Below are 26,902 nucleotides of genomic sequence, written 5' to 3'. Positions count from 1 at the left end.
GGGGGGGGGCGCAAAAAACCCCGAATCAAACAAGATAATAACAAAACGTGATGATGACGAGGAAATATACAAATTTCCGCTCTTTCGCTCGTACTAACTTAGAGTATTTTTTCAAGTCCTCAGTTTTTGGTATAAATCATTATCTATAAAGCCGTCACTATATCTTGACTGGAATTGTAAGATTTAATAAGCAAAAAATGACAAGACTTTCATGATTTGTAAGCTGAAATACAAAAATTTTCGGCTCGCTCGCTGCGCTCGCTCGCCAAATGTGTTTGTATAAAAAAGAGAGAAGAAGATATAAGAACAAAACGTGACGATGACGCGGACAAAATGATAATGTCTATTGTGTTCACTCATGTCATTTTATATTTAGCAGGAAAAATGTTACACGGAGCAGCGACTGCAATTTCATTCGTTCTGAAGCGATCGCCGATACGATCAAAAGATTACATCAACGGTGTCGAACATCTTACGGGGGAGGGGGGTGCAAAAAAAATCAAAAAAGATAAGAAAAAAACAAACAAACGTAATGATGACGCAGAAATACACAAATTTCGGCTCATTCGCTCGTACTAATTTAGAGTATTTTTTCAAGTCCTCAGTTTGTTGGTATAAATCGTTATCTATAAGGTTGTCACTATAATAGTGAGATTTAATAAGCAAAAAATGACAAGAATTCCATGTTTTGTAAGCTGAAATACAAAAATTTTCGGCTCGCTCGCTGCGCTCGCTCGCCATAATTTATATAAAAAAGATAAGAACAGTATACGTGATGATGACGAGGACATATACAAATTTCAGCTCACTCGCGCGCACTAATCTAGAGTATTTTTTTAAAGTCCTCAGTTTTTTGTATAAATCGTTATCTATAAGGCCGTCACTATATCTTGATTAGTAGATGTAAGATTTGGTAAGCAAAAAATGACAAGAATTCCATGTTTTGTAAGCTGCATATACGATTTCACATAAGTTATACTGTGTGAAATAGGGATATTTCGACATAAACTACACTGTGACCGTGTGTATGTTCCATAAGGGGTTTACCGTGGGGGGGGGGGGGGGGGGAAGGGGGAGGGTGGGAGGCAGGATGCGTAATATAGCCCTTAGAATTCTGACCATCCCCATTCCGCTTCGTAATGTTCTATATCTATAGATATAGCGACCTCTTGATCTATAGATCGCAATGGATCACGAAACTTGAAAAGTAGCACCCCCCCCCTCGCAAGGGGGGGGGGGGGGGTTAAAGGGAATTCCAAAAAAACCTCCATTTTCAAGAAAATTACATCAACTTGATACTGACATAATAAAGGTAGCAATATTATTCCCCCTGTTTTCTGAAAGCAGGTTATAGTCAAGTGCTCTTCCATTATGTTGTAGCGAGCAAAGTGAATTTTTGTGGAATTCCCTTTATATTTTCTTTATGTTTATGTCCATGCATTCGTCATAACCTCTACTAGTCTCCTTATCCAGCGGTTCCAACACCAAAACTTAAAAAAACATAACTTTTGCATCGATTGTCCGATTGTCCTCAATTTTTATGCCTCCGCCACGAAGTGGTGCCGGAGTCATTATGTTTTCGGATTGTCCGTCCTTTCGTCGATCCGTCCGTCCTTCCCGTGGACGGCGTAACTAACAAGGCAAGTGCCAAATTGTGTCTCGCCCATTCGCGTACAAGGAATTAATTTTTTTTTATAACTCCCAGAAGTTAATTGACCTGCTTATGACCTTTGACCTCGTGGTGACCTTCAACACCCCAAGGGACATTTACCATCCAAGTTTGGTCACAAACGGACAAAGGGATCAAAAGCAATGAGCCATAATCGAAACGGGCCATAAAACATAACATTGGGCCCTAAAAATTTGATGACCCCTTTCTGTGACCTTAGACCTTGTGATGACCTTTAACTCCAAAAGGGACATCTACCGTCCAAGTTTGGTCACAAACGGACATAGAGATCAAAAGTTATGAGCCACAATCAAAGCGCGCCCTAAAAACATAACATTGGGCCCTAAAAGTTTGTTGACCCCTGTCTGTGAACTTTGACCTTGTGACGACCTTCACCTCCCCAAGGGACATCTTTCATCTAAGTTTGGTCACAAACGGACAAAGGGATCAAAAGTTGTGAGCCACGGGAAACGAAATGCGCCCTAAAAACTTAACATTGGGCCCTAAAAGTTCGTTTACCCTGTCTGTGACCTTTGACCTTGTGGTTACCTTCAACTTTCCAAGAGACATCTACCATTACCCAAGTTTGATTGCCATTGTAGCAACATGTGCTGAGTTACGTGTGATAAGAGAGTCTTGCAAGTAAACTTTAACGTATGACCTCAAATGACCTTTGACCTTATCCTGTGACCTCTTACGGCACCATAACATGAAGGTACCCCCAGTGCATCCATCACCCAAGTTTGATTGCCATTGTAGCAACATGTGTCGAGTTACGTGTGATAAGAGAGTCTTGCAAGTAAACTTTAACGTATGACCTCAAATGACCTTTGACCTTATCCTGTGACCTCCAACAGCACCATAACATGAAGGTACCCCCAGTGCATCTATGACCCAAGTTAGGTTGTAATCCAAGCAACTTATGTGAAGTTATTTGTCAAAAGAGAGTCTTGCAGGTAAACTTTAACATAGAAAAGAGAGTCTTCAACATACTCTTTAATATAATGACCTCAAATGACCTTTGACATCATCACATGACCTCTGACAACACCATAACATGAAGATACCCCTAGTGCTTCTATCACCCAAGTGTGGCTGCAATTGCTGTAACAGTTACCAAGTTATGCATCATAAGAGAGTCTTGCAGGTAAACTTTAACATTTGTGACGGACGACGGACGACGGACGGACGACGGACGGACGCCATTTGGATCCCTTAGTCTCGCCTTCACCTCCGGTGGGCGAGACAAAAAACCTTTTGAGGCATCCTAAATGAAACTTGACATGTATGTGTATTAGGGGGTGAAGTTTTGCCTACCAACTTTTGGGTGCACATGCTCAAGGTCAAAAGTCAAAAGGTCAAGGTCAAATGCTTACAATTTTACTATTTCCCCCATATCTATGCAATGCTTGAAGATATTTTCTTGATACTTAGTGTATACATGTATTATCCAATTAAGATTCTCTGGTAAATGTTTGGAGTCATGAGGTCAAAGGTAAAAGGTCAAAAGGTCAAGTAAAAATGTTAAAATGTCACTTTTTTCTCTGTAACTTTGAAATTGTTCAAGGTATCTTCATGGAACATGTACTGACTGGCAGTGATTATTTAGGGAATTTTGGGTTCATGGGGTCAAAGGTCATGGGTCAAAGGTCAAAAGCAGCACCTCAAAATTTTACTATTTCCCTCATATTTATGCAATGCCAGCAGGATATTTTTTTTTTTTTTTTACTTGGTGTATGCATGTATAACCCAATAGAGATTCTCTGGGAAGTTTTTTTTTTGTTTTGTTTTGTTTGTTTTTTTGCCAAAGAGATCAAAGGTCAAAAGGTCAAAGAACAAGTGAAAGTGCTGAACTTACTTCTTTCTCCACTCTCGTAAGTTATCTTGAAACTTAGTACACATTTATGCATGTTCTGCCCGACAGTGATTCTCTTATGAATTTTAGCATCAAAGACCAGATGAAAATGGTAACAATTTACTATTCAATACAGAAATTGCACTTTTTTCTCCATACCTTGAAAATTACTCAATGCATAAACTTATGAAAGGGTCAAAGTCAAGTTAAAGGGTGTGTACAGTTCTGGTCGAGGTGAGGTTTTAGCTTATAATGTTTTGCGAGATATCCAGAAACCACACTATGAGATGTCAAAGAGCATTATTCTAAGGGGTATCAAAAGTTTATTTGATGAAAATCGGTTTTGAAATGGCTGAGATATCCAAAAACAAGGTGAAACAAAGAGATCCTAGTAAAGGTGGGGCATGTCGCCTTTTATTATTATCACTTCTTGGGATATCTCAGCCATTTGAAAAACAATTTTCATCAAATAAACGTTGAATCCTTCTTAAAATCACATGCTCTTTCATATTTCATAAGAGGTTTCTCATTATCTCACTTAGGGATGTTCAAAACATGAATCCCCACCTCAACCACTACTGTACAGTCCCTTTAAAGTCCTTAAATCCCCAAATATATGCTCTCCTATTCATCCAATTAAACCTAGGTCAAAATAGGTGAACATTCAACACATTTGTGACAAACATGTCATTTTAATATTTTGCCAATTTTGTGAAAATGTAATCCGACATTTCTAGTTCACTTATGATTGTGTTCTATTATTGCTGCTTTCACTCAATCTACATTTCTCTATAGGCTTTGGTTTCCTTTAAGTTCGATTCCAGATTCTAAGAGATAACGGGCCCGGAAGGATAGAAATGGGTGAGGATTTTGATCCTCATTATATCACTGTTTTTGGGGGAGGAAGCCATCAAAATCACTACTTACCCCTCCAGTATAAAAAAAACAACAACAACAACCGGCTTTTGGACTAGGGAAGCCTGTTACACCTTTACAGCAGAAGCAGCTTTCAGTTCGGACGTGTTAACCAAGCATTTATTCTTTCACAACTTTAGCGCTTAAATAGAATAATGACAACTATATCACCTCCAGTAAACCGTAAAATCACATTTTCTTTTTAAACAGTGATTATAATAATAGGGTCGGCCTTGTCCTATAGACAGTGTAATATGAGTAATAGCAAAAGTTTATACCAAAAGCTATTATAGGAAAATAATTATACCACCCAGGATTGCCTGTCATTTATCATTAGGGCTAATTTATTTATTTGTTCATTTATTTATCTATTTACTTATTTATTTATTCATTTATTCATTTATTCATTTAATCATTCATCATTACTACCATTATTGATAGTATTAGGCCTATTATTATTGTTATCATTATCATTATTGGTGCTTAGACTTGGTGGCTTAACCCTAAGTAGGCGGGGGGGGGGGGGGCGACGTTTCGCGCGATGTATCGCTATCGCGAAAAGCTATCGCCGCGACGTTACATGACTTTTTCCTTTCGAGTCTCCCGCATCTTTTGACACCAAATTTGCGATGCCCGGGCGCGCGGTTCCGAAGTTGCGCATAAATATGTACGTGCATGTCAGACCAAAAATTGCTCAAAAACGTGAATTCGTGTACAATTTCAATGCAAACTGGGTTTACAGGCCAATTTCATAAAAGCATGATTATTTTGGGGTTTTATTTATTAAAATCAATAAATAACGTATTTTCTTTTTCGGAACAATGTCGCGGACAAATTTCATCGAAAAAAACCAATGAAAACATGAAGTCGAAAAAACACACAAAAAAATACAATAAAATACTTTAGAATGTTTTCTGATTGCACTTTTTTCTTTTACATTTGCTAAGGACACTAAAAAGAATATTTACACAAAAAATGTGCCTGTTTGGAGCTTTATTTAGTGATTTATTCCAAATTGTGTGATTTCATGCATCATTATGTATAAATGAGCATAATTTAGCGTAAATGATAATTTTTTGAAAAATTAACTTCATGGTACTTTAGATTACGCCATAGGCAATGTGTGTGCCAATTTTCGTCGCGATCGCGCGGTCGACGGCCGAGATCTCTAGGCCCCGTCTTATAAAGCCTTCAAATCAATCACAAGTCCCCAAATCAATCGCAACTTGCATTGCAGCACACAAAAAACTTGTGATTGATTTCTATCACAAGTCTTTATAAGACAGGCCCCAGCTGGAGGGGGAGGGGTCTGGGAGCCCCCCCAACGGCTCTATCATCTACCTAAATACCCCGCCCTAGTTAGGGTTAACTGAAGATCCTCTGCGATGGGGGGGGGGGGGGGGGAGCTAGGGCGGGGTGAGGTGGTTCCTGCTGATATACTACTCAGTAGTATATCTTTGAAATGACATCTGTTGCGACACGGATTGTCGCCCCTACACGGATTGTCGCCTCCTGCTCGGGGCGACAATCCGTGACGGGCGTTGGCGGCACGGATTGTCGCCCCCTACACGGATTGTCGCCCGCCCTCGAAGCACATTTTGCTGGGTAATATCGTTCTGGACATAATCATTGAAATACTAACACATAACTTACATGGCTACATCCATGCAAATATGTCATGTAAAAAGTCATGGTGAAGTTTCAAGGAAGTGTGTATGTGCGCGTGCACATGATAATTTAGTGTCCGTTTGTGTGTGTGTGTGTGTGTGTGTGATGGAAGAATGTGTTTATTATGTCAGTTGTTTGCGTATGTGTTTTTTAGCTGCGCGTGGGGAGGGATACCTAGTAAGCTGTTGCTGGCATAAACGTTGATATTGATTTTATCAGCAGCTTTGAATTTGATGAGTTTGTTTGGCAGATTATAATTATGAATTCGGAGTGGAGCTTGCGTGCGGGCAGATGCTGCTTTTCTGCATACGGTTCATTATGTCTTATTTATCAACATTGGGAAATCGTTTCATCAGGAAGGAATGTGGTATTGGTTCGGGTGTGCGTCGGTATGTGGGAAGGGGGTTACATTTCGTTATTGCAAAAGTTTGTTACTCTGAAGGCTCATTCGTCCGAAGGCTTATTCGCCCGAAGGCTCATTCGTCCGAAGGCTCATTATTCCGAAGGTTCGTTATTCCGAATTTCATTTTTGGATCAACGAACCTTTAGGTATAAGGAATTGTGTGTTTCGGATATTAAAATGAAGCCTCGGAAAAAAACGAAACTTCGGAATAACGGAACCTTCGTGTGTGTGTGTGTGTGTGTGTGTGTGTGTATTTGGGTTCGTGAATGTGGGTGTGGGATGATTTAGGTTTTGTTTAATCAGGGGTTGGTGGGTTTGGGATTGGATTTGAAGAAGGATAGTTATAAATGGTATGACAGATGTTGGTAGGATTTAAAGGGAAGGTAAACCCAAAGAGCAATGTGGATTGAGTGAAAGCAGCAACATTAGTAGAACACATCAGTGAAAGTTTGAGAAAAATCGGACAATCGATGCAAAAGTTATGAATTTTTAAAATTTTGGTGTTGGAACCGCTGGATGAGGAGACTACTAGAGGATATGACGTATGAGTGGACAACAATACAAAGAAAATATAAAGAATATTCAACAAAAATTCACTTTTCTAGAATTATGAAAGAGCAGTGGACCAACCGCTTTCAGAAAGCAGGGGGAATAATTGCTACCCTTAACTTATGTCAATATCAAGTTGATGGACTTTGTAATTTTCATGAAAAATGGATTTTTGTAGTATTTTCTTTATATTTTCTTGATATCGCAGTCCACTCATACGTCATAACCTCTAGTAGTCTCCTCATCCAGCGGTTCCAACACCAAAACTTTAAAAATTCATAACTTTTGCATCGATTGTCCGATTTTCTTCAAACTTTCACTGATGTGTTCTACTAATGTTGCTGCTTTCACTCAATCCACATTGTTCTTTGGGTTTATCTTCCCTTTAATATCTAGGATAGATGTAGGCCCTAGATTTGTTCTGGATGGGGAGGGGAGGGGGTGGTCGGGTTTTTTATGACTGATTTCATTCTAGATTCGTGTAATGTATTTGTGTTTTTTTTTATGTATATGCCCTTGTAAGTAAGAAGGTGTTACATGATCCAAACCAATGTTTTCAAGGAATATAGGTTTGGTAGGGCCCTACATGTCAAAACTTTCTCGTGAAGAAATTGTTGGTAGGGTTGGTCTATAATCGAGTTATCTATGTTGAAGTGAGATTATTTGTGGTATAAATTGACAAATGGAGTTGTTTCTGTTTCGAATTGCCATTTGTAACTTTTTTTTTCATGTTACACCCAGAATGAGTCGATTTATGAATGATTTGAATGAAATCAATGAATATCAAGGAAAAAAGTGTTGAGTTGGTTTATTTGCATTATGAGGATTTGTTTGAGTGTTTGTTGGTGTTTGTTTGTATTAAAATCAACTAACGATTGACAATTTTTTTAAGGCGTGTGGAAATTATTCGCTCATGCATAAAGCATGCCAAACCTATTCTGGGACAAAGAATAGTGGTATGGACGTTCTAGTTTGTAAGACTGATGGAAGAAAATGACTGCAGTGAAAAATGAACAAAGACAAATAACATTTGGGGAGGGTACCTCCCTCGTATGTATTTTCTCTCGGTCTCTCTCTCGCCTAGCCTGCCTCACCGCTGATAGGTTCACACACCCATACTATTTTTAGATCAACGCTGGTGTGAATTTTTTTAACACGTGCTCATACACTCTGAATGCGTTTGTATTGCCACAGTAGCGCCGCTATATTCCACATACACACGTAAGCATACAGGCACACGTATACACACAGACAAACAAACCACTACCACTATGACCACCACACATACACAGTTTCTACATATTGTATTATTATACTCCAAACACACACACATACACACATTTACACACACACACACAGACACACACACACACAACAAATCATACACATCACATATCATGCACCTCACAATACACACACACACACACACACACACACACACACACACACACATACGTATAACTTACCAGTCATACCCATCCCACCAAAGCTTAACACGGGAGGAACCACCCCGAGCCCGGGGCGACAATCTGTGACGGGGCGACAATCCGTGTCGCAACAAATTTTTTGCCAACACGGATTGTCGCCTTCGAGGTCAAAAACTGGGAACTGCACAAGCGTCACGGATTGTCGCCAGGCGACAATCCGTGTAGGGGGCGACAATCCGTGCCGCCAGCCCCCGTCACGGATTGTCGCCCCGAGCAGGAGGCGACAATCCGTGTAGGGGCGACAATCCGTGTCGCAACAATATCCCTTCATTGCGTGGGCACCGTTACAGTTTTCTTGGCTGAGAAGCCTCGGTCACTGACTGTTGCTAGTCTACTCGAAACTTGATTCTTCTTTGCGTCTGTCCTTGTGACGTCACATGTCACAGTCGCTTTATCGGCCTTGTCCTTCTGACGAATCAGACAGGCAGTGGGCCTATGTTGGGCGGGAAAAAATAATTAGCGATAAAAAACCACGTAGCGCGCGCGCCGCTATTGCCTACTAGTAGTACATGACAGGCGCCCTCTTACACCATTGATGTGCAGCTCGCAGGGACGTGTGTATAATGTACAACACATACACCCACGTTTGCTAGCTACCCGGCGTACCGCGCGCGCCCCGAGCGATACCGCTAGAGAGCTAGCTAGCTAGCTACTACTGGCTGCGCTGAGCTAGCTGTAAACGGGTACGGGTGTACTGCATGCATGTACCGCGTATCGTCTGGATCACGACATGACACGACACGAAGGCCTGATCTGATGGCTTGAATGCCTTGATCTCGATGCTAAAAGTAATGTAAGTATTCGAAGGGGTGTTACTACCAAGTAAGTGATTATAGTTTGCAGTTTGCGTGAACAGTGATGATAGACCCTAACTTCAGCCATGGTATTAGACCCTTCTGAAGAAAATAGAGGTCTAACATTAGTAACAGGTTAACGTTAACGTTAGATCTATTATGATAGACTCAGCAGTCTGTCTAAATAAATTAGTGTTTACTGTTGTTACTGTCCTATACGTTATGCCTTTGAGTATATTAAAAACACTAGCCTAACGTTAACGTTAGAACCTCTAAAATGTACCTGGTACCTAACGTTAACGTTAGAGTCTAACTATTAGAACCTAGCTCTAGCAAGTACGGGATGTTAGAAGTCTAACGTTAGGCAATGTCAGCCGATGAAGCCCGGAAGTGACACAAGAAAAAAAGTGCACAAAGGCGAAAGGGAGCCTATTTTTTTCTTTTTACTTGTCAGCTCATTAATCCCGGAAGCGGTCCACTTTTTCTAGACTAACTCTGAACCCCCCTCCATAAAATTCCTATCTTATTAGACTTAGGTAGCCTAGAGTCTACTTAATTAGAACCTAGGCTCTAACGTTAACGTTAGTTCTAGCCTAACCGTAACAGGTGTTAGGGTCTAAGGTTCTATACGGGCCTGATATTTGTTAGTTTATCAAAAAAAAAAAAAAAAAAATCAAAATCATTGATAGAATTGCACTTCACTTCTCTCAAAACACGAGCAATCATTTTATTTTTAATATTCTTGGAATTAGATTTCTGATCAAGATGTCAATCCATAAAACCCTGAGTCTCTTTATCTTACTTCTACCCCCTTCCAACGGAAAAATAAAATAGTATTAGTAACGTTAATAGTGTGGTAGAAAACTTACACTTCACTGTTAAGAGTTTGAGGAAAATCAGACAATCCGTTCAAAAAAAGTTATGAATTTTTTAAGTTTCTGCTCTGTCTGTTATCACTGGAAGACAAGATTACTAACGTTAGAGTTCTGCTGCTTGTGATGTCACATATGTAGGATGATATAAAGAGAATTTAACTTTAAAGAAAATTCATATTTTCACAGGCATAACAAAGGAATGCTTAACGGGCCTCTTTGAAAAGGCAGGGGGAATAATAGATTATACATAACAAAGGTCTGTCAGTGACAAGTCGAAATGTTTACTTTTTCTATATACTTTTACTTCCACTCTATATTTTCCTTATATTGCTCTATGCACTGTAGTATAGTCTTCTCATCCAGCGGTGACTGCACAGATACTTTAAAAATTCATAACTTTTGAATGCCGAATAGATTGTCCGATTTCCCCAAAACTTTCAGTAAAGTGCCGACTTCATATTGCAGCATTCACTCAGTCCACGTGTAAAAATCTATATGAAGGTGGAATTGTCCTTTAATTATTGTTGCATTATTCAGATTTGAATTTTATCAACATGAAATAGAATATATCCATCTACTATTGTAAACATTTTTTTTTTCACATTAATCAGGAATTGAAGCTGATGTTCAAAATGGCAACAGAGCATTGCACTGAAGGGTAAGTAACTAGGGGGCCTAGAGTGGGTTCAAGCTTGTATTCATTGAAAGTGAATATCCTGAGATATTATAATCATTTTGTTCACTCAAATAAAAAATTAGATTTTCTCCATAAGAATAAACTTTGTATGAATCACTAAATTACTAGTTTAAGATAGTTCATTAGACCATCTGTCAAAGTGTTAGAGGTACTACAGTAAATTGTTTTTCCTTTTCTATATTCTATCTAAAGAAATAGGATTAAAATGGAGAATGTTGCCTCATAAAGGTAGGAGGAGTGAAGATTTTCAACATATTTAGTCTGTTTCTATCCTTTTTGTCTTGTTTATTGTATCCCTGGAAGGTGAACTCTCGTGAGAGTACTTTGGGAGATAGTGGCATATACACTACATGAAGGTTTTGCCACTTTTGTGTTCCAATACCTGTGTGTGTGCTCTACCAGCCACTGAAGGGAACTTCATTCATCTTTACTGTGAAACTTAAGTGTACTGTATCATGGGTCAATCTAAATGTCTATTGGTTTGTTGGCAGCGCCCTCAGTGTTGTGATTTTTACAGGCAATTGGTAAAGTTTGCCGGGGTCCTTTGGGTCCATTGTGCGTTCTTTAAGCTACATTACAAAGCTGTATACATCTCTAAATTTGCTAAGAGGTGTACCTTGAGCAGCAAAACAGCATATAATTTAGATGCCATAACTTAAATTGTCTAACCACTGGATATTGTGCACCCTCAGCATAAAGGTGTGTGATTGGTCATTCAAGCAGTTGGTGATGTGCTGTACAGGCTGCCACGTCTTAGTCATATTTCATGTGTGCACTCTGTTAGCCAGAAGTGTGCAGGATTTCATTGAAATTTAGTGTTGACACTAGCTTGTCACTTTTTTTCTTTGTTTTGACAATGTCCTCATTATTCTGATTCTGATCTTATTTCTGAGTTTCTTTTTTATACGTAAATGAAATACAAAGTCAATTGATCAAACAAATTGAGCACAGTATAAATTGAATCTGACAATTAAAACAAATAAATGGTTAATTCAAATGTTCAACTTTTTTTTTCCCCTGACACAGTTCAAATGAAAATAAAGTATTTTGTGTGCATACATTTATGCAAACATAAGTTAATCTTGCTCAAAGACAAATTATGCAATTCTTGATGTACAGAAATTCAGGAGACCATCGTCATAAGCAAGCGCTTGAAGAGGACAATGAACTCAGAAATGATTGTTTAAACAATACAACATTGTAAGAATATAACATATAAGTCACCACTCACTGAGTGGCGATAAGGAAAAAGGGAGGGTAGAATGAGGGGAAAGAGTGCAGCGGTGCATTTTGCATTGTCAAGATGTGAGGTGTTTGCGTGGAAATGAGTTGTGAATACCATGTGCTAATGTTCATGTTTGTTATGTATATACGATCAGTTCGGAGCCCTTACTTTAATTATGGAAGTGAAAAAAACCCCAGATAAAAAGCAACATGCTCTAACATTCAGACACATATTAAGTTAACAACATATCTTTAAGCTGTCTTTTAAATAAATGAATAAATCTACATTGTTTAAAGTCAATGGGTAAAAAATTCCAAACATCAGGGCCATGATGTTTTAAGGGTTTTTGTGCTAAAACAATTCTTGGGTTTTCAAGATGATAATCAGATGAACGGCGAGTTGGGTAAGAATGAATATTGAAATTAGGAATTAGGAAATCATTAAACACTGAGGGAAGTTGGTTGAACACATATTTGTTCATAAAAATTGCTGTTTGAAAAGTATGAATCTCATTAATCTTCAATGTTTTTAAATTTCTTCAATGTTTTCAATGTTTTTAATTTTCTGACTTTCATTACCTGTATGAAAAATAGGAGAGATACTGATTGCATTGCTATTTGTGAGGTGACAAATACTTTTAGTTAGAATGAGGGAAATCCTTTGTGGTTTAGCACATTTTAGATATATATATTTATCTCTTTCAATTGATTTCAGTCAAATCTGTCTTAATTACCGGTACCATCTGCAGGATGAATTCACCTGTCAAGGAAGAAGATACTGGAAGAGAGTGCACTCCTCCCAGACTGCATAAAAAACAAAGATTATGCAGGAAGCCAACTCACAAGGCAACTTGTCCAGTGAACCCGAGTCGACGACTGGTGTTTTCCTCACAAGAAGGTAAACTTACAGTTAAACACTAGCTGTTGTGGCCCAGTGGATGAGATGCACTATCAGTTAATTATAAGGTCCTTGGTAATTCAAGCCCCCTGGCTGCAGCGCCGACGGGTTGTGCCCCATCATATAGGCAGTACACTGTATCTTCATTTTGTTTAGTTCATCATCAGTCCCTTGCTTTCCCTACTTCTTTATAGGTTGCCATGTGATGCACACATAGCCATAGGTATATGCACAGTCTTACAAGCCATTTAAAGGCTTTCTCGTGTGCATTCCATTTTTCATCATTACAGTTGTGTACTTTGTGCTGATTTGTATAGCATATGAACGTAACAATACCTTGTGTTAATGTTGTTTTGATTTGTATGTCATGTGTTTTTTATCCTTGTGGAATGATGGAAATAAATGAAATGAAATGAAATGAAATGAAATGAAATGTGAAACCAAATCAAATCTATTCGATCAAAATCAGTGGCAGGTACTGAAGTAGCTTTTCTGGCGTATCTTATCTTCGATTGGCTCAATTAAAGAAATACATGTGCCAAAATTCATTAATTTCCATTACTCGGCCCTGAAAACAAAATCAAAACTGAGACATGTTTGGGCAGGTGTCTATTGGAAATATATGTTTTACAAAAATCAGCCTCTCCTCAACAAAATTATTTAGAATACTAGCAGCTGTCACTCTTTACCTCACTAGAGCCAAAGGAAACACAGCAATCCCCTGAATCTAAATATGTATATATATATATATATATATATATATATGTATATATATATATATATTTTTCATTTTTTTTTTATTTTTTTTTTTTTTTTACTAGTTTGGCTCATGTGGAGTGCTATAAAGGTGGAGTGTGTTGCTCAGGTAAGCACTTCTTGGGTTACACTTCTTTGAAATTAGATTTGGTAATTGTTAATTTATGAGGATATATCTTAATTTGCTATGAAAACTGTTTCAGTATTTCAGCGAGCTTTAACTCTCATGTTATTTCTCATAAAAAATCCCCAAACATGCTGGCAGTTCAAAGTCCTCTCTCAGGAAATGTTCCAGGAAGAAAGAGGAAGCGGAAGGTCAAACACAGGCGCAAGGGTCGATCCATAAAGCAGGACTTTCAGACACGCAGCATTGATATCCTTGGCACATGGGTCCAGTGTAACAATACAGACTGCATGAAGTGGCGCTACCTATCAGATGTGTCTGATCCTTCTCTTGTCCCAGATGTCTGGACATGTGAAATGAATTCAGGTGAATTTAGACACAGAGATAGCAGGAGTATATAGCTCTCACATAAGTAGTTTGAGGATTTAGATATACATATACCAAATTAAATATTTGTTTCTAGCAATTCTGCAGTTTCTATTTAGTAAGTTAAAGGAAACTGAATCCAAAGATGAATGTAAATTGAGTGAAAGCAACAATTTTAGTAGAACAAAGGGGAAGTTTGAGGAAATTCAGACAATCGATTCAAAAGTTCTGAATTTTTAAAGTTTTGGTGCTGTCATTGAATTGCTGGATAAGAAGACTACTGCAGGTCATGACATCATTTTCAACAACAATGTAAAGAAAACATAAGGAGAATCCCACAAAATTTCATGTTTTTAATGAAAAGAACACACTTCATCAACTTGTCACTGACATGTTATATGAAGGGTAATATTATTTCCTCTGCTTTCTGAAAGAGGTAAGTCAAATAGTCTTTTATTGTGCTAGAAAAGTGAAAATATGTTGAATTTTCTTTATATTTTTTTTTTATGCTGTTGTCCATTGTGACATCATGAAGTGTAGCAGTTGACCTTCTTATCCAGCACTGACAGCACCGAGACTTTAACAATTCATTACTTTTGAATACATTTTCTGATTTTCCTTAAACTTTCACTGACATGTTCTACTAATTTACTGCTTTTACTCAATCCACACATTTGGGTTTACAGTACTGTGTATTACTACTGAAAGTGCAAAATAGAAAGTGAAGGGATCATTGCTGCAGATTGTAAACTGCTGCAAATTGGGAGTCAGACTGCTTTTTATCAACAATTCAGTAAATACTTTTTTGGCAGTGTATAAGTTTTTTATGCTCAGTTCACTTTTGTTGTTTAGTTTGGGCAGGGTGGTGAAATTCTCATGGCAAAAATGAAGAGGGACTGGGATGTAGAATATATTGGTCCCTTTATCAGCAGGTGATCAAGATTGATATGATAACTCTAAAAGATTAAAGCAAGCAAAATTATGCTTTAAAAAGAAGATTATTAATTACAACCATCAAGTAGAGAAATATGCATGTAAAAGAAATGGTACATAGGCCTATCTGGTGTAGCTAGTCCTTTGGGTGTATCAGAATATTGAGCTATTATTCATTCAACATATTGCAGAAGATGAAATTTGTGTTCTGATATTTGTTAAAACCACCCATGATTTTGGTCATTCAGTTTGTAAGTGACTGGACATGAAAATGAGTGAATATGCAGTTAAACTCATTTAGAAAGTATGCTGAAATGCCTTTGACTCTCATTAAGAAAACAAATTTATGTCTGATGTTGAGTGGATAACAATAATATTCTTTTGTATCATATGCCTTCTGCAAATAATACATTTGCAGGGCATGAAACTTTCCTATTCTTTTGTAATTTCCACATTCATAAGTAATTTTCTATTTCATGTGCCATATCCATGTGTTCCTGCTTTTTAACAATATTGCAGATACATCTCACAATTCTTGCATGTTACCGGAAGAAGACTATTCATCGCTTGAGTTTGTTCATGCCAAGTACACCGAAGGATCAATTGTTTGGGCCAAAATGCAAGGATATCCATGGTAAGGTTGAATCATAAACAACACAATGTCTGTAGTGTGGTTGATTAAACACAAATAAATGCACACAGGCAAATATTGTAGAAGAATATCAGCAGTTAAAAGAGAGAACAGAAAACAGTGTTTTGTTTCAGTATGTTTACGATGGGTTACAGGAGTAATTTTCTCTCAAAATATATATGCCTACTATCAGATATTTTGATGGTTATATATGCACACCTGCACAATATCAAATTCAATCTGTCAAGAATGTCCTTTACTGGTCAGAAAAAGGAGCAGAACCAGTTAAAGATTGAGGCTTTAGGCGTGTTTATATTGAAATTTGATATATCAGGTATTCATTTTATGAAACACTGTGCTTTATCGTAGCTCACAGTGAATGGCAGACACTGTGATAGCAGCCAAGCAACAACTAATAATTTGAATGCATTTATATATATTTGCTATGCTTCTGTCTTGAAGTGTTGCTGGAGACATTAAGTTTTCGGGTTATTGTCTGTCCGCCAAACATGGTCAGACTACAGAATGCAACAGTTTTGTCTGTCCATGTTACATACGTCCCCACTAAGTCTAGAAATGGTACATAACACAGTGTTCAATAGAATTTTAGGACTGTACTGCCTTTTTTAATCAATACTAAGCCATTCATTTGAAAAGCAACAAAGTTTCAGTGAACATTATTGGACCTTCATATCTTGATAGTACATAGATGTCTGTCCAGCATTGTGTACCCCAAGATTGTAATATTCATAAAAATTCTAATAGAATGCTTATTTGAAGCAATTTGGGGGCAAAGTTATCGAAGTGTTCCAAGAAATTGCATTGTATGGGGGGGGGGGGGGGGGGGTAGGGTGCAATGCACATTGGAAACAGAAAATAAACGAACATCATTGAAAAGTACCCTTTTACCATGGAAATGCCATTATGCAAGTAATTTTCATTCTGCTTTTTATTTCTAGAAGCTTCATATAACAATTATAAGATTTATTACTACATTAGCATATAACAAGCATCATGTCTTGTACACAGCCATACCATGAATTAGTTGTTGTTACTGTATGTGCTAAGCAGTAAACATTTTCGATGTCACCTACATATCTTACAATTAATGATGATAGCCAGTGTTATTATCACATCTGAATGTGGCCTATCTGATATATCCAGTAATGCTCAAATTGCTGTGTTTAAGTTTTCTATATCTTATGATCATATGATAGGCATCACATCTGAATGTGGCCTATCTGATAAATTCAGTAATGGTCAGGTTGCTGTGTCAATGTAGTCATCTGCATTTTTGTTTGACATTACCACTCACCATTGATCTACCTCATCAGTTGCCTGATCCACACAACGCCTTCAAATTTTTGCGTCATTTGTATCATTTCATGTTTAGACTGTATTTGGTAATAGCCTTGTGCATGTTCAAGATAGAGTAGTGGCATGAGAAAATAAACAAACAAACAAACAAACAAACAAACATTTTAGAGCTTCTTTTCAAATTTAGGTGGCCAGCTATGGTTGAAGAAGACCCTGACACAGAACTGTTTCTTTATCGTGATCCCATCTCAGACTATGTTGTGAGTATAATTATCATCAGTAACAAAATTCATGGATCTTCATTGGATCTATATCATGAATTTCCCAGACTTGATACTCGCTTGAAGGAAGAAGAAGAGAGAGAGAAAAAAAAAAAACCCAATGATATACAGGCACCAGACAAAATCCTACTATCCTGCAGGAAGAATTAAAAATTACAAATGTATATGTTTTTATCTCCTCATATAAAATGTTTCCAATTCAGATAATTCAGTTGAGTCACGTGGATCCTTTCCTTGTAGCAGTTAAAAAATATTTGACTGTCTTGATTGATGCATAGCTTCAACCCTATCTGCTTTTCCAAGAGAGAAAATAAACACATTTTTACTCATCTTTCAACTAAACATCATGCTAATAAACAGGCTAATATATAGTGCAATTGATTGGGCATATGTTATGATGAATTGGTGTTTGAATACATGGTGATAGGATTGACACCAGTCAGCCAGTGGTTGAAAGGGTTTGGGTCACAGTGAATATTTGACAAAACCTTTTGATCTTGGCTGAATTTCATTTGCTATTACAGTATTCGTTCTTTTTATGCCACATTTCAATTTGAAATCATCAAATTATTCATTACTTTTGTCATAATAACAAGAAGAATGGACTTCATTCGCACAAATTTGAACTTTGAAGAAGAGATTAAAGGGCTGTGTTGGAAAGAGAAATGACATAATATGATCCTATTTGTATGTATTTCTGTAAGTATGAGGTCAGCAAGACATAATCTTTTTAAAAAATGGCATACATTTTTAATGTGATATGTTACCATTAATTACAGATATAAGAAAATGTATACAATCTTCTTGATGTTCTACCCATGAATTATGATTCTTGTAAGGGGAGGAATGGTATTATTATCTTGCCGAAATTTCAGAAGTGAAAATCTAATATTTTTTTTTTCAAATGCTTTGCTGCCATCTTTATTTCAGACTGACTATCATGTTGTGTTCTTGGACAAGCGTGTCACACGAATGTGGGTCAAGCTTGCAAACATTCAGAAATATGATGGAGGTGAATGTCCTGGGCCAGTAAGTATCACACTATGATGTATCATAATTACAATTTGTTTCACCCATTGATTGTTAACTGTATGCGAGGTGGCCATGGAAGTTACTAAAGTTACTACAGTTTCTAATAAACTTTTTTTTTTTTTTTTTGGAAAGGGGGGGGGGGGAGATCCGATGAATATCTCTATTTGGCAACCTATTATAGACAATGACATGGATGATCCCCTAATTGAAAAGTGAAAATCATTAAGTGGAAGGAGTCATAAACATGAAAAAGCCATAAAAATAGGAATATACACAGAATACAAAATGACTTGTGCACAAATAGTATGAATGAATGCCCTATGGCAAAATTGAATGCTTCAAGAACAAAGTTGATTGCTCTGTGTACAAATTTGTATGCCAATTTACAAATTTGGTTCCTCTGTGCCGAATTTGATTGCTGGTTGTGAAATGTGGTTGCCCTTAAGTGCCTGAATGCTGATTAGTAGTTTTGGCTGCACTGTGATAAATTTGAAGTACTGAAATTTTGCCTCACGGTATACCATGGTTATTACATATATATTTTTTTCTTGATTGTCAGAAATAGAAAGGGATATATTGAGCTTATTTGGACACTTCAGCCCTTACAGAACAATAATTTTTACACTGCCACTTTGCATTGCAGCAAAATTAATCAGATTTATTTCATATTTCCATATTTGTCACAGGGATTACAAATTCATTGACACTGGAACAACAAAGAATACAAATTAATACACAGAAAAAGAATATACTGGACACAAATGTCAATGGTCATATCACAGTACAAATGTGTTGCAGTGAAGTAACAGAAATATGATGGGGCCTACATAAAAGCTTTCTTGTAAAAGTGCAGTTCCCAAAATTCATGGGTGTGAAAATTCAAGCAGAATGTCTTGACCAATAAAAAAAAAATATACAAATCAATTTCGAAGAATGGAGCTGTATAAGCCACATCTTCCTTCAACTTATCTGTTGAATAAATTCATGCATTTCATGATATACTAAAATAATAAGTACTCCATAAAGATATGAAATTATCAGCAGTTCCTTCCATTTCCGGCAACTTTTCCTTGATACAATTCAGTTACAGTTTGCCTATCATGATTGCATTCTCTGAAACTATGTTTTCTTTATTACAAGAAAAAAAAAAATGAGCTGCATTGATTTCATATGCATATATGCAAATGTATTGCAGTTTATACTTTTGTGGGAAATAAAATAAAATGAATGAAATGAAATTGCCAATATATGTTACTCAGCAAATGCACATTTGCACATTTGTAAAACAAGATAGCATACAAAAGGTAGACTGTGGCATAGTAATACCAGATCGGTGGATCCTTTTCCACATTTCTTTACCGAACAAATTGCGTATATCTGATAGAGCCATGGAATATGCATGGTCTCCACATAGTACTCAGTATTGAAATTTGCCCAACCATCATGTTTGTAACAAACATACATGTTAACACTCTTATTTCTATACTTTTTGCGTACATAGTTATTTATTTACTTATTTTATCTAATAATTTCTCATTGTTGATGGTTTTTAAAAACGTTGCCATAGCAGCCTGCAGGCCAAATAGAGATAATTTACAATAATCCATGGCAATGCTTAAACATACAGTTTGTTTCTATTCCAAAATGGGTAACATCCTAAAGTGACATAATTTGACAAAAAATAAAAAAAAAATGCAGCTGTTACATTCAGATTACAGTGTATTGTGATGATATGATATCAGCTGATTTATAGAGAGAAATCATGATGAAGGTTTTTATGCAAATGCTTCTTTGTTGCAAAGTAAGTGTAAATCTTAACTAGAAAACATGATAAACTGTCCACAATAAACGATTAGTGATTGAGAATTTAGACAAGATGAGTAATAGTGCCTTAAACCCCAGAAAAATGCTAGACCATGTTCAGGTAACTATATATATCAGGACTGGGTCAAAATAGCAATGGCCCCGGGTCACTAGAAAATGATGTTGGGCTACCAAATAAAAAAAAAAGTTGTGATGGCCCTATCAGGAAGGTAAAATACAAAACAAATTTTTATATTTCCTCTTGTTTTGGGCCACCAAAATGTCACATTCATAGATTTTAGTGGCCCTAATAGGATACCAGAAAAGAAGTTAGTGTCAGGCCTTGTATATCTACGAGAGTAATTATGACGTATACCTGTAATAAGATTGCAAGTATTAGAAAATTTCATTGTCACTCTGCTGGGCCAAGTTTAAGTGGTAAAAAAAAATCAATAAAAGCTCAGGCTACATTGCCCATGTATCTTTCATTTTGCCTGAAAATTATGTACCATATCACTTTAGTTGATATTAAATGCATGATTAGCTTCAACTGTAATTACAGTTTTGGTTGAGATGAGGCTTGAGGCTTCCAACGGTTTTTTTTTTTTTTTTTTTGGATAATTTTCTGAGATAATCAGAACCCCCCTACGAAATATGAAAGAGCATATAATTCTATGATGAATTCAAAGTTAATTTGACGAGAATCGGATTTGAGGTGGCTGAGATATCCAAAACAAAGCAATCCTAACAGAAAGTGGGACCCACCTTTTATTATAGGATCGCTTTCTTTTACTTTGTTTTTGGATGTCTTAGCTATTTCAAAACCGATTTACTCAAACAAACTTTTTAATTCCTCTTAGAATTGTATGCTTTGTAACGTTTCCATACAGTGGTTTCCAAGAACATGTATCTCACAAAAATTCTCACCGCAACCGAAACTATACCATCCCATAAAGGGCAGTGAAAACATCGTTAAGAAACCAGCTGCAACACACTGTCATGTATAAAGTGATATGGGCAATTCATGCGAGGCCCTGCAAAATGGTTTTCTTTTTGGCTCATTATTAGGAACTGACACATGATATGTAAGCTAAACAAATCAAATGTGTTTTCATGATATCAATTATGTTTTCAAGTTGATGGAGATACTGTAGACAGTGGGCTATGTAATGAATCGACTACAATGGAATATCAAGTCTGTGAATTAAGCCATTTGGTACATATGAGTCATAATTTACACTGATGCATAATGCACCAATGTTAACAAGCAGACCATCCTCTGTCTATTACATTACCAGATGCACTCACAACTCTGTATTTAATCATATTCTTAGACTTTTTACTGACATCAACTTTACAATTGTAGTCATTTTGCTGAATATACAAAGAAAGCACAACATATTCCAGACATTCTTTTATCTCATCAAAAGGGGAATTCCACACAGAAAAGTAGTCTATGTGAAAAGTAGAAAACCTAGAGCAACAAGACAGTGAAAGTTTCAGCAAATTCGGATAAAAATAATGAAAGTTATGATATTTTTGGCGTGAGCAGTCAAACATGAATCGGCAATTCCATGATGTCACATGTGAGCTCACATCCCATTTGATCTTTACTATAGAATAAGGATTTTCATTTTTCACATCAAGTAAATTTTTAATTGTAGTATGCACCATCAATAAATCATTGTAAATATTATTCCATAGAATCCCTGCATGGAAAATATACAATTCTTATATTCCATCATCAATAATGAAAAAGAAACGAAAACAGAAAGATCTTACAGAATTTCTGCACAGGGCAAATGAAAAATGAGTTCACATTCTATATCACGAGTTGGCAGTTTTTGCTAGATTGATCACAACATCAAGAAGTCATAACTTTTTCAGTTCTGATTGGAATGTACTTAACCTGTTCCTCTACTTTCGACTTCTACTCACATGTTCTTATGTCCATAATGGACTACGCCTTCCACTTACATGAAATGGCTCCAAAAAACTCTTTACCCAGGTAGATTGTGACAAGACATATCAAATTTCATAATCCACATAAATTGAATACAACCATCTTGCCATGCAAACGGGTTCTGTAATTTCTCATGAATCTCTTTGTCACCAATTTCATAAAATGGCTCATTGTCTTTTGTGGCAGATAGCTCATGCTTGGTACTGGTTATCAATTCTTCCGACCCCAAGTTTGTCTCTCTTTACCACTTATTCAAATGAGGGCCATGTATCCAAGTGTATGATTCATCTTAAGAACCACTTAAACAATTGGTTCCAATGTCTATATAAAGGCTACATATTGACTAATATTTCAACTGCTCTTCTTACATCAAGTTTATATTCTGCCAATTTTCATATGAAAATGAAGTTTTCAAGAATGCCATTTGCATGAACTATCATATTAGATGGGCATGAGATCATTCATTCTTCTGTTGATGCTGATATTTTTCAATAACTTATCCCAGAATAATTGTTGCCCATACATGTCTTCATTCCACAGTATGTATGGCTTGTTTTCACTGAGAAAGAGTCGTACCAAGTAAGGTAAATTGTTAGGAAGATCTTTCACAAATACTAGAATAGCTTTTTCCACCTCCTCTTCATTCATATTGTCCACAACATGTCTCAATTTGGTAATAAAATTGTGATTGGTAACTGCTGCTTCACTCACAACAACTATTGTCTTATAACTGTTTTCAATGACATAAATAACAGCATCCATGTAGTACATTCCAAGTGGTAGGTCATCGTCACCACAGACAAATCTATTCAAATCGGGCAACTTTTCCTCTATGCCAGGCTTCAAAACTTGCTCTACCCACTCTAAGTCATCATCATAAAAAATTATGTTTATATCATAGTGATAGTCAGTGTGTTTCCTAGCATCTTCAATCTCCTCATAACCAATAAGAAGTAATTTAAGATGAAACAGTTTGTACTGGAGCCACCATCGTTTGTTGTAGGACATTACTACACCTAGAAAGAGGCCCAAAAAAATGAACACAATGCTTATGTACAGCATGACATCTGGGCCACACTTGTGTTTTGGGTCAAAACTCAACAGCGGCTTTCCTTGCAGACCATCAAGAGATGACTTGGAACATACAGTCTGATTTGGTCTCATCAGTATTACATTACTCTTATCTATCCACATTCTAAACCACTGCAGCTCGCAGACACAAGAAAGTGGATTGCCAGAAATGTCTAAAAAGTATTTTGGTAGAGCTGTGCCCTCTGCTACTACTGAAAGAGCATTATATGCTATATATACGTAGGATAATCTTTTCTTGTTGGATAAAAGATTTGTATCAATTTCTGCAATTTCATTGTGTTGTAATTTAATACCAATAACGGAGATCAGGTTTATGAAATGATGAGGGTCCAATTTCTTTATCTTATTGTCATGGAGAAAGAGATATTGCAGTGAGGTGAGATTGCTAAATATATCAGGATGTAGGTATGTAATATCACAGTCATCGAGTGCCAATTTTGTCAGAGCAGTCATATTTGAAAAAGTTTCAGAATGCATGTCATCTAGGACATTCCCACTCAGTAAAAGAGTCTTCAGTTTCAGTAGCATAGAGAAAGCAGAAGTATTTTTCTTAGGATCCCATACATCATTTTTGGTCAGTGATGCTGTTTTTAGAGAAAGTACTTGCAAGGAATTTAGGCCTGTAAATGTTTGACCGTTGGCATTCAAAGTGGTGCCTGCCAGATTTAGATTCTTGAGTTGTCCTAGTTGTGCAAAAGGAGTTGAAAATGAACCAAGTGGGTCACTAAGTTCTGACAGGTCTAGGCTTTGAAGGTTGTCTACCCCATGCAATGCATTGTTCTTGATTATTTTGATTGGGTTTTGGGAGAGACTGAGACTGTTCAGTTTCTGTAAGCCTTCGAAGGAATTTCTTTCCAATCTTGGCAGTTTATTGCTGGAAAGGTCCAGAGACTCTAGTGAAGATAAATCCCAAGCATCCAAGTCAAGCTTTTCAATCTTGTTAATGCGAAGGTGCAAGGTTTTTAAAGTTTTGATCCCACTAAATTGTGATACACTTGTCAGTCTGTTGTTGGTTAATTGGAGTGTCTGGAGACTAGGTAATATCCTGAAACTTTCCAAAGGGCAATTCTCAATTAAATTATTATTTAAGACAAGTTTCTTCAAGGAACCAAGACCAGCAAAAGCATGTTCAAGAATATCAACCACTCTGCTTTGGTGTAAATCAAGTGTCTGAAGTTTATCTAGGCCAGTGAATGCATATGGTGGAATGGTTCTGATTCCATTTCCTTCCAAGTGTAGCTGAACAATACCCAATCTAGACATAATGGTCTTAAATTGGCTGGGTAAAGGCTTGATAGTTGATATGTTGTTGTATGTAATAGAGAGAGTTTGAAGATTAACCATTCCAAGAAAAGGCATCAGGCTAAACTCTTCAATAACATTAGCGGCAAGATCAATATGTCTTACATTGTTGAGGTACATGAACACCTGATCTTGTAAGACTTTGATTTTGTTGCCTTTCAGCATGAACTGGGCTATGCTCATATCTTTAAGTGGATGGAAATTGTCTTGCTCAATGACAGATAAGTTATTTTCGGATAGATCTAACAAAGACAATTTAGAACTTTTGATACCAGTAACATCTACTGTGTTAATATAGTTGTGTCCGACCTGAAGTATTGTCAGGTGACTTAGTGAATGAAGAGCTTTGTTTGGAAAAGAAAAAAACGAATTGTAGGATATATCTAATAGTTTCAGTTTTGGAGCACAAAGAAACAAGTTGTCAGCCAGGTCCTGTAGAGCATTATGATTGAGTACTAATTCCTGTAGATCTGGCATAGTGTAGAAAGCAGCAACCTCAATGTGAACCATATAATTGAAACTGGCTTGCAAAGTTGTCAGTGCAGGAAATCCAGTGAAGGAGTCATTGTAGAGGGTTGTTATGTCATTGTAGCCCACGTCAAGTTCTGTGACATCGACTGGAAGATCCTTAGGGATTTCAGTGAGACCAAGGAACCTGCAGTCAGCTGTCATCCCTGTAGCAGTTCTCTGTAGTTGACACTTTTGATTTTGTAGGATAGGCAGTCTTGTGCTTCCAGTTGTCTTGATATTTGTAGATGCCAGAGTTAGGATAGTGATCACTAAAAATAATCCAGTTGAAATAATCCAGAATGCCATGATATCTGTGTGTGTTGGTGCATCCACTAGTAGTTCATTAAAATAAAAAACAAGCAAACAAACAAAATGCCAAAACCAAACAGTTCCTGTAGGGGAATGCTGTGCTGGTCTTCTGGTTTGTGCTACTGCCCTGCAAATGACGTAGAGAAAGTCACAAATAGAAGAGCATGAGTGATGCTCTGCAGGTACACATGGCAAGGATTTTTTTTTTTTTTTTTTTTTTTTTTTAGGTTAGTAAATTTTGCTTTCATGCATAGCTCTCAGCTAGTAAAACAAACTCTCAGAATATACTACTTCTCCAATTTGTTTCACATCATAGCAAAATGCACATGGAAGAACATGTTCAAAGTTCATAATGATTTGCAGATAAACCGTGGTGGAAAAAAAAAAAGACAGGCAATCTGCCTTCCTTTACAACACAAAGCCACCATTACTTCACTTTACCCATGGATGTTAAAGCCAGTCCTGTACTTCATTGTAGAATGTACAAATGCTGCAAAAACAAATTTAGATATTGGACAGCTTCCCTTTAAGTTAATTTCTGATACCAAGGTGATTTTTACAGCTTTTATGACAATAAAAGAAAAAGAGAGAAAACTACCAGTACAAAATCTACCTTTGGCATTACACAGAACATGGTGTTAATTCTAGCAAATAGGCCAAGAGCTCAAATTCACAAATCCTACAGTACTGTGAATATGGACTCTCAAATCTCCTTCCTTCAAATTTCCTTCATTCATATCCTGCGGTTCTTGCCTAACCTGTCTTGACCAGTTATGAAATTTTAGAACTTTTGTTTTGAAGGCTACACTTACCCTGTGTGATCTGAATTACTAGTATTACTTTCCTGCACCCTCTACATCAAAGTTTAAAATGAAAACAACAGCACTCATCCCTGCTGGAAGGATGGCATATTTTTGCAGGGCTCAAGACAGCAAGACTCTGGATATTGCTTGACCTGTACTTTGTGGGATCCGACCCATGAAAATAATGACACCAATTGTAAGGCCTATATTATTGTGGTGTACCACAGGGAATAATTTTCCGATTCAAATTTGATAAGCAATATCAGGTGATGAATAATACACGTGTACATGCATTTCAAATGGTATCCTGTACACTTCCATGGAAAAAAAAAAAAAACTACTACTACATGAAATGTAGTTTGTGTAGCAGTGGAATAAGAAAATGCATCCCAAATTGCAATGTGATACCAGAAAAATAAATCTCTTTTCTTTTCAAGTATGGTTACATTACACTATATCATTTATGGGACCAATTTACAAGAAAATGAAGTCTACAAACTTACCTTTTGAAGAATAATAATTCTGTGCAGTGATCTAGATGAAAGTTGTACGTACTACTACTACTACAAGAAATGCCCAAATGCTTCCAGGTTGTAAGGCAACTGCTATAATTATTCACAAGCAGCATTATGCTTTCTTGTCGTGT

General features: G+C 36.8%; 2 protein-coding genes across 4 annotated transcripts in view; one reads left to right on the top strand and one right to left on the bottom strand.

The window, feature by feature from the left end:
- The first annotated feature begins 9,235 nt into the window (after window positions 1-9,235).
- The window catches only part of LOC140239021 (uncharacterized), a 33,034-nt gene continuing 15,367 nt past the window's right edge, over window positions 9,236-26,902 (top strand). The window contains exons 1-7 of one of the 3 annotated variants that reach the window (XM_072318919.1): window positions 9,236-9,339; window positions 10,827-10,873; window positions 12,886-13,034; window positions 14,074-14,280; window positions 15,733-15,847; window positions 17,349-17,421; window positions 18,373-18,471. In XM_072318919.1, the coding sequence (XP_072175020.1) occupies window positions 10,839-10,873; window positions 12,886-13,034; window positions 14,074-14,280; window positions 15,733-15,847; window positions 17,349-17,421; window positions 18,373-18,471 (678 nt within the window). In that variant the 5' untranslated portion in view covers window positions 9,236-9,339; window positions 10,827-10,838. Of the gene's footprint in view, window positions 9,340-10,826; window positions 10,874-12,885; window positions 13,035-14,055; window positions 14,281-15,732; window positions 15,848-17,348; window positions 17,422-18,372; window positions 18,472-26,902 lie in introns of all 3 variants that reach the window. The other 2 variants (XM_072318918.1, XM_072318920.1) reach the window with 2 other exon arrangements.
- Window positions 22,056-25,306, bottom strand: LOC140239106 (tsukushi-A-like). The gene is made up of 4 exons (XM_072318997.1): window positions 25,042-25,306; window positions 24,740-24,819; window positions 23,626-23,842; window positions 22,056-22,066 (listed from the first exon to the last, which is right to left on the bottom strand). Exons 1-4 carry the CDS (start codon window positions 25,304-25,306, stop codon window positions 22,056-22,058), a joined length of 573 nt encoding a protein of 190 aa, XP_072175098.1.

This window comes from Diadema setosum, chromosome 15 (genome assembly GCF_964275005.1).
Source record: "Diadema setosum chromosome 15, eeDiaSeto1, whole genome shotgun sequence".
NCBI lineage: Eukaryota > Metazoa > Echinodermata > Echinoidea > Diadematoida > Diadematidae > Diadema > Diadema setosum.
Note: the sequence above shows the minus strand (reverse complement) of the source record. Positions and strands in the feature narration are given on the sequence as shown.

Bases quoted from the DNA above. Each gene is read 5' to 3' on its own strand.
- LOC140239106 (XM_072318997.1), bottom strand. From the start codon at position 25,306: ATGACAGCTGACTGCAGGTTCCTTGGTCTCACTGAAATCCCTAAGGAT. The intron at 24,820-25,041 runs GTGCTCCAAAAC...ATCCACTTAAAG, and splicing joins GGCTGACAACTTGTTTCTTT to ATATGAGCATAGCCCAGTTC. The intron at 23,843-24,739 runs GTAAGACATATT...CTGAAACTGAAG, and splicing joins TGTTCATGTACCTCAACAAT to ACTCTTTTACTGAGTGGGAA.